Source organism: Austrofundulus limnaeus, unplaced genomic scaffold (genome assembly GCF_001266775.1).
Source record: "Austrofundulus limnaeus strain Quisiro unplaced genomic scaffold, Austrofundulus_limnaeus-1.0 Scaffold158, whole genome shotgun sequence".
Classification (NCBI taxonomy): Eukaryota; Metazoa; Chordata; class Actinopteri; order Cyprinodontiformes; family Rivulidae; genus Austrofundulus; species Austrofundulus limnaeus.
In genome coordinates, this window is record NW_013952560.1 from 390,998 (window position 1) to 399,640 (window position 8,643).

Genomic DNA, 8,643 nt, shown 5'->3' on the forward strand with positions numbered 1-8,643 from the left:
TAAAAAGTTTGGGAACCACTGCTCTACAGCAGTGGTTCCCAAACTTTTTATCTTTGTTATCAAATTTTTATCTTTGTAACAACTAAGGCAAAAATGCAATTAATTTAGAAAATCTTTTCAGGACCCCACCTTGATGTTTCGGGACCCCACTTTGGGTCCCAACCCCAACTTTGGGAAACACTGCTCTATAGAACATATTTGGATCATTGTTCTGTGCTCGTTGTGTTTTGTCTTTAGACAGATCTGATCGTTTKCTCAAAATTGCAGACTTGCACTAAATAAATAAAATCCATCTGGAATAATTATTTGACTTGTAGTTTGTGTTTTAGTGTTCAGTAACTTGCAGAATAGTGATTGTGGTGCAGTGTTTTTGCCATCTGACCCCCCCTTAGTGTAATTTGTGGRAAGTTAGTGTTTGAAGTGGCTTCTTTAAAAGTAAAACACCTTCTTTATTTTCTCATTTCGTTCTGTTTTTATCATCACAAGCTGAACTGCTGCAGCTTGATCCGAACAGTGTGACCAATTACAGTGATGCACTCGTGCTGCCTGTCCTGTTTCTTCTCTCCTCCCGTTCCTTGAACCCCATCATCTCTTTCTTTGTCTTTTCACCACGAGAGCCGTCACCAGTAATGAGGCCCAGTATACGTGTACACCTGTGTGTATGTGTTGTGTTTGTGTGTTTTGTCCTCGTGTGTCTGCGTAGCGAGGGAGGGGGTGTTCAGCCTTWCGCGCGGTCCGGTCCCTGTCACTCTCCGTGAATTAGATTGATGATAAGCACCGGCTGGGGCCACTAACTGGAGCGGGGAGGCGGGGCCGCCCGGCACCCTGTTTGGTAGACCCCTTCACCTCTCAGCAGCTGCTGGCTCAGCTCCATCCCCCTAACAGTGTCCACAGGACTTTGAGCAGACACTCAGGACCACCTAATTTAAGGCCCAACTGGCTTGTTACTGTCAAAGTCTCGCTGACCTAAATTCTGCTATYGACATTAAGATGAAATGCGATTTGTTTTGGCTGACCTGCTCTCCCCCCCCAGTCTCCCTCTATTCCCTTACCYTCCATCCCTATCRTCCCTTCTTTCCTTCCTCTCCTCTCTAATCGACCCTAATGTACTCTCCTCTCCTTCTCTCTTAACAGCTTTCTAAAGAGCGAGAGCGTCTTCAGGCGATGATGACCCACTTGCACATGCGGCCCTCAGAACCCAAGTCATCTCCCAAACCAGTGAGTGCATATTGCTGTGCCTCCCATAAACACACGAAACAAGCCACACAGAAAATGAACACTTTAAGCYGCCGTACGAGTGAGCGACAGAAGATGAAAAGGTGGGGGGGTGCGAATGGGATTTGTAATACAGAGTTACATCGGCGTCTTATCACTTATTGTGCATTGTGAGAGGACAATAGAGTTTGGAAGTGTATTAGATGGCAGAGCGGCGGAGTCCTCGGCTAAAGCGACGGGGTCATTTCTTTGTGATAGATATAATAGCCAAAACAACCTGTTGGCTGCTGATGACTGTTTGGCTCAGTGGCCACAGCGGCACTCAGAAGTGGAATGACAGAGGAGAAGATGTGTCATTTTAACAACAAACAGCTGAAAATGACAGCTCGCCGGCCAAGACAGTGGGATGTTGACGTGAATGCACACGGCGGAGCTGAAATTGGCCACTAAAGTAGAAGACAAAAACTGAAAGGGGTCACCGGGGGAAAAAAACTGCATTTTTGGTCGTTTGCTTTCCACTTTTCGATGGAATGATTACGCTTCAAGCTGTATTTGAATTTGACATCAAGATTATACATTTTCGGCAAACAATCTTCCCCCTCCAAGTCTTGGACGTTTCGAAATATTAGCAAAACATAGTTAGCGTCTTTCTGCCGCATAGTAAGTGCCTATTTTCAATAGAATAATTTTCCCAATCACCTCTCATCACAGAATGCAGACAAGATAGCATAATTATTCCATAATTCCATCAGGAATCAAACCCTTCTTATGATTTAATCTTTTTTTTTTTTCCACTCTCCCTTTATGTATCTTTTTTTTCGCCATCCTTCAAACTCCAGCAGCTTGGTTCCATCTCGTCCAATAAAGAATTTGCAGCCTATAATCCGTGGCTGAATGTGAATGAATGATGCTAATGAAGTATTGCATTACATAAAGCTCACATGAAAGAGCAGCTAATTGCATTTGATGGTGGGGGCAATTCAGACAGAATTCCTAAACGAACAGTTAAGTCCTCAGTTTTAAGGCTTCCCCACTTTATCAAGGGAGGTGAGATGAAGATTTATGTTTTAACGTTCTAATTGTACATCCCCGTAAGAGGGCATGTAAGAGGACAACAAAGAATCCGATTGGCTACGGCACACTTAGCTTTTTAAGATTTGATTAGTAGAATCTCACTGAGCTGTGACTGTTGGAGAACTWGGCTCAATAGTGCGAGAAAATGTGCGAAATTCAAATATTTAAATTTGAAACATTTGGGACCGATTGACCAGCTTCATTTTGTTCAATAAGTTTGTTCATAATCAGTTTATTTTTGTGTGCACAGCTAACAAAACTGTGTTCTAGACCATGCACATTATTTTATTATATTATATTTTTATTATTGCACCTTGGCAATCACCCCCATGTCTTTTATTTTCTTCTACTGGAGTAGACTGCTGAAACGAAGCAGGTTGGGACAAAATTAAAAAAGGTTCAAGACAAGTTTGAGACACTCACAATGGGCCTCATGCAAGAACATGTTCGTATTCTTATCCTAAATTTCTCTTACTTTTGTTCGTACAAAGGGTTCGTACGAACATGTCACGTCAGATTCAACAAACTCTTCTATCTTCAGGAAAAGTGTGTAAATGAGCTGCGTAAATTCCACCTGTTCGTATCCAGCTGCTCGTGCACGCGAGAGGAGATTAGCATAATTACCACCCCAAAAACACCATATAAGGCTGTGTTTCCTGCCTCAGATATCAGGAAGTGTCCATTCATGAAAATCTCAGCGAAAACTAAAAAGAAAAACTTTACAAGTTCAGAGATTRAAGTCCGTCTGTCAGAGATCCAGAAAAGAAAATCTGTCATTTTTAGCAGGTCAGCTGTGGAATAAAAAGAGCTGCTAAAAGTATAAACAACTGTGTTAAATCATTTTCATGTATTCAGAAGCACATCGTCGCGCACCGTACCCCCACCACGCGGTCGCAAGTTATCTCAGTTGCGGTTCTGAAATAAGCATTTTAAAATGTTTTCAAAATAAGTCTGGCACTTTGGAGACAATCCAGGACTTGCTGGAGGGATTATGTGTCCCCTCTGGCCTGGGAACGTCTCGGAGTCCCCCAGAGTGTAATTGGAGAGTGTCGCTGGGGAGAGGAAGTCTGGGTCTCTCTCCTGCTGCCCCCGCGACCCGATCCCGGATAATCAGCAGAAAACGGACGGACAATTTATATTGTTAGTCTAAATTATTACATTTAAAATTATAACTCTAATTCAAGAAGAATAGCCTATTATCAACATAATTATGGAGTGTAATTTATTTTCAACTCAAAATATCTTCAAACTAATGAAATATAAAGTTATTAGTGAATAAAATCCGCCTGGATAACAGCAGACTGACTGCTGGTAAAATATACCACAGGTCTGGACCACTCGTGAATTTTGTTCGTATCTGAAAAAACTTAGAATACGAAAACATTGGTGAATGCCACAAATTCTCCTACATCACTCGTACGCACAACTTAAGAACAAATCTGTGTGTACCAACGGTTCTTGCATGAGGCCCAATGACTGTGATTGTTTTGAGAGAAGTTTTTTTTAACATTTTGAAAAAAYGGCTCAAGACATTATGGAGACCTGTCCTCAGCGGAGGTCCAGTTCTGGAGCTGCTCATTACAGCTGATTTAATCCTTAATTATCATCTGAACATCTCTCCATCAACCAGTCTCTCAAACTTGACATTTGATCATATCTATCAACTCAACACCTCCTCCTCAGCTCTGCTCCTCCACTTCTGAGCGCCTCCCCGTCTCTCAAGTCGACTTAAATCCAAACTCCTGCTTCAGATGCATCTCACTCGTAGACTCACAATTAAGGCAATTTGGCTTGAATATGTAACGATGTCTTTACCGTTCCGRCCAAATTAGCGCAGAGACTAAAAAGGTCAGTTAGGAATTTTCCAGTCGGTTAGAGCCTCTCACATGAGATTTGGGCGGCAAACGCAGAAACGGCGGGAGAAGCTGGACAACCGGCAGGATGTGGAGCGGCAGAGATGAAGATTCGGTGTAGAGGGAGTGTTTTTGTGTCTGTGCRGATTTCCTTCATGAACTTTTTTGAGCTTTCACTAGTGGAAGTCACACTGCAGCCTCCCAGCAAAGTTCTCTTCTGGAGGAGGTGACTGAATCCTCACATCAAAGCAATGGCACAACAAGTTTTTTTTAAGATTTTATAAATCTGTTGGAGCTTTGTGTTCACCACTAAGGAAATTGTTTACAGTCAGCCTCTTAAAAACATAGTTCTTTCCAATCAAACAGAAAGAGAAAATAAATCTGAAAACTTGTAGTCTAGACTTTGTGGTCACTCTTACCTCTCTGTAAAATCTATGTACATTTCTTCCTTTTTACTGCATCTTGAATTCAATAACATTAGGTATCAGTATGAGTGCCTAATTATGTAATAAAATGAAGGATGAAGGTCATGGATTGAAAAATCTAAGCACCCAGGGTGTTTAGATGAAAAATATCAAAAAAATAGCCCCCCTACCAAGGTGTTCCTGGTCGATGTAATGAAAATTGCAACAACCTTTCATGCAGGAGGCCAGGGTTCAAATCCCATTAAAGTTCTGTTCTTTTTTTTAATAAACTCTGATAAGACACCTGATTTATTTAAATATGAAGCCTCAAATGTCTTAATCTGTTTGAATCGTAGAAAAGATTCAGCACAATTTTAAGGTTAAGACAAAAAGCTAAGTTTTTCTTCTCTCTGAGCTGATAAGAGAGRAAAATTAGTATCAATGAACACTGTGTGCTGATGTTTTCAAATGGAGGAGCAAAAACTTTAACTTCACTTTAGAAAATTTGGGAGCACCTGTGGGTGTCTGAACAAAAGTGTTCATATCTTCTAACAATTTAAAGAGAAACGACTGATTGCTGTAGTTGTAGCAAAATTTAAATTCTGTTAATTTTACTCCTCCATCCATAGCTTTCATTTAGAATTATACAAAACTGTATATTGTGGTGGTTTTCTACAAACAGTTTGGATTTCCTATTTATTCTTTTGACAGTGTAACTCGTATAAAAGAGCTTTAAATTCAACAGGGTCAGATAAACCGCGTGAGCAGGGTCACGGCAAAAGGCAAGAGTTTTAGGGTCTTGTTTCTCTAGCGTGTAAGAATGCTGAGTGTTTGTAGTGGGGTAGATAAAGAGGGAGGGAGGCAGGGAGTGAGAGAGGGAAGGGAGGGTGTGATAAATAGAGAGATAAAGAGAGATGGGGCTGGGATAACACGGAGGCTGATCGTTGGATAATCTTGAACAGCGTGCTCTAATTAGAATTCTTATGATACAATTTGGTGGTTGTAATTAGTGGAGATGGGCTGGCTCCTCTCCACGAGCCTTGTTAGTGGAAACACAGCTGTGTTGGAGAGGAGGGAGCGCACACACTCGGCTCTGTCAGAGAAACCACAAGCTAACGCCGTCCTCCTCCTCCACACGGAGCTCGCTCGTGTCTCCGTGACTCAGGCCTCTCCTCCTCTCCCTGCAGCTCAACTTGGTGTCCAGCGTCACCATGTCCAAGAACCTGCCCTCAGCGTCGCCCCCCAACTTACCTCAGACCCCCACCACGCCCACGGCCCCCATCACACCCATGGCTGCCATGCCACAGGTGCCGTCAGTACTGGGCGGAGCCAACGTCCCCAGCATGGGAGCCATGCGCCGACGCCACTCGGACAAATACTCCATGCCTTTGTCGTCGGGTAGGACCAACTACTCAGCACTTCACACCACACACCTCCACACACACTTTTAAACAAATCAATTCACTTTTAAAAAACATTTATATATAATGAGAATTTTAGCTTTAGGGTTTAACATATTGGTTTGTGTTGCATTTGACTGAAAAAAATACATTTTTCCTTCATTTTAGGAGAGCTTCTATTAAAATTTAATGAATGCTAAAATAGCAAATTACAGTGATACCTCAATCCTGAGCACTAGACGATTAATAGCACTTAACTCAGAATAGCCTACACACACACACACACACACATCCACATCCTCTCTGCACAACATACCCACACATTCACAGAGGCTTGTTGGTCTTACCAGTGTGAAAAGTCTGTATTTAATCACTCGATATGTAAACAGACAAGAACTTCCTGCGTGCATAAATATTGCATGAATGTTAATTAAGTTCAAATAATGGTGAAAAAAAAATACAATATTTATTACATGAAGACATCCCATGTATTAAGCTTTGCATTTTAAACGGGGCCGTCTTTGATGTTTATATTTACTCGCCGTGTTTAGTGTGAAGCAGCATCAATTATTCAGCCTGGCCCTAACTAACTACACACGTCTCATATATGGAAGTAAAAGTGTTTAATATCTCTCACGAGAGAGATTAATTAAAAATGCATTTTGTTAGACATGGAAAGTGCTGATTTGATGTTCTCCCCCCTTTTCTTCCTCTTTGACCCCCCCACCCCCACCCCCCTCTTATTTTAATTTGATGAAACCTTGAGCAAATTCAATACCTAAAGGAATAAAATTTACCAATTATTTCAGGTGGTGACACAGTATTTATTTTTCCAGAGATTGCCCCAAACTACGAGTTTTATAAGAACGCAGATGTCAGACCACCGTTTACTTATGCAACCCTCATAAGACAGGTGAGTGGGAAATAAATTAACTTTGCCTGATTAGATTCAAATTAATTGCTGCAGGAATCATGGCGGCTCTCCCTCTCCGCCGTCCTGCCCGTGTCAGCGCCTCGTTAGTAAAAAAAACCTCGGTCGCCATCTCGTTTCAGGCCATCATGGACTCTGCCGACATGCAGTTAACGCTTAACGAAATCTACAGCTGGTTCACGCGCACGTTCGCCTACTTCAGACGCAACGCCGCAACTTGGAAGGTAAGCTCGCCTGAAACCTGAAAGCATATATTTACTCAACAAAAATAACTGGTCTCCTCAATAGAGCTCATTCTATTCTCTTATTTATTTTCCACCCTTTTTTTTTGTTTGGAAATGACAGCTGAAAGAATCACCCCCCCTCTCAGATATCGTTTTCTAATTTGCTGCAATTAATAGGGGAGTCTTGGCGAGGAGAGGAGAGGGCTCTGACGCACTAATTATACAGCAGCCACTCCATCATCAGCACCTTTTGTTAAAGAGATACACCCCTCCCCTCCTGGTGCTGAATCCGCCTTCTCTCGCACGTCATCGGTTAATTGCGAGGAAAGATGGCTGTTTGCCTGTTAACCAGCTTTCTCAGTTGTGTGAAGAGGTTGGCAGAGGCTCACATGTCCACACACAGATACATAAACCGTTTCCAAAAAGCAGGGTTAAGGAGGTGGAACTAAAGCGGTGGGGRGTGAAAACGGGCCTGTCGTGGAGGGAGCGCTCTTTACCGACACAAAAGCACCCATTTGTATGTCCGTCTCTACAACTTTGTGGCAGCGTCTGCCTGCAGTAAGATGGTGAAAGCTAGGGAAAATTTGGGACAAAAATCGCCGTGCGTTCAGCGTTTCATCCCCCCTGCATCTGTTTCTCTGCCTTTTAGCCTTTGCGGCTGCACGGAGCACTGGAGGGGAAACCGAAGCAGCCGCTCATCAGCATGCAAGACATGTCGCGACACTAGATTTAGCAAAGTGAATTAATTTGGATTTGGGATGCAAATGAGCACATGGGTGTGTGTGATCACCAACTCGAGAGGCGGAAAAAAAAAAAAAAAAGACCGGTGCCCCCTTTCCAGTTTGTTAGCTACTGTACGCGCGGCGTTTCACTGTGTAATAATGTTGTGACAAGATAGTGGCTTCTTTTCTTTTTCTTTTTTTTTTTTGGCGCCTCAGAAAAAACATCACAGCTTCCCGTTTTCAACCAGTACCACTTGAAACGCCGCTCCCATTGTTCCCGGCAGTGATGTCACAGTGACTTTAGAAATCTCTTCCCCTCATGTCTCCCGCCTTGCACAATAACCAAGGTGATCTATTTACATCTACAGCACCGCGATTCCCTTTGTAAGCATTAGTGGGATGATCAGCGATGGGCTTGTCATTTGATTAACAGAGAGAATGTGTCGGAGGGAGGGGGGGCAAGAGAAGAGAGAGAAATAAATGAAAGGTAGTTTAATATCTCAGCTTGGTCTCATCAGCTCAAAAGAGGGATCTGCACCCCCACCACCCCCCCATTCCACTTTTCCTTTCTCTCTTTTCTCTCACCCAGAAGCTTATTAGTTCTAACTCTATAGCATGCATAATAAAACTGCTCATTTGCTCATTAATATTAAAATTATCATATTCAGAGCCATGGGCATTAAGATCAATCAAATCATGGGATTTTCAGGTCAGATGCAAGATCTGCTTATGAGTATTTTTTTTTCCAGAATCCCTTTTCTCTTGGAATAAGAGCTGTACACAGCAAGCTGTGTGTGTGTGTGTGTGTGTGTGTGTGTGT

The 8,643-nt window shown here is 42.6% G+C and overlaps 1 protein-coding gene across 8 annotated transcripts in view; it reads left to right on the forward strand.

Annotated features, from left to right (window-relative positions):
• foxp2 (forkhead box P2) overlaps positions 1-8,643 on the forward strand; it is a 120,046-nt gene that overhangs the window by 105,171 nt on the left and 6,232 nt on the right. For 7 of the 8 annotated variants that reach the window (XM_014016941.1, XM_014016948.1, XM_014016945.1 and 4 more), the window contains 4 exons: positions 1,135-1,218; positions 5,734-5,944; positions 6,756-6,859; positions 7,000-7,101. In XM_014016941.1, coding sequence (XP_013872395.1) covers positions 1,135-1,218; positions 5,734-5,944; positions 6,756-6,859; positions 7,000-7,101 — 501 coding nt within the window. The remainder of the gene's footprint in view (positions 1-1,134; positions 1,219-5,733; positions 5,945-6,755; positions 6,860-6,999; positions 7,102-8,643) is intronic. The other variant, XM_014016944.1, reaches the window with a different exon arrangement.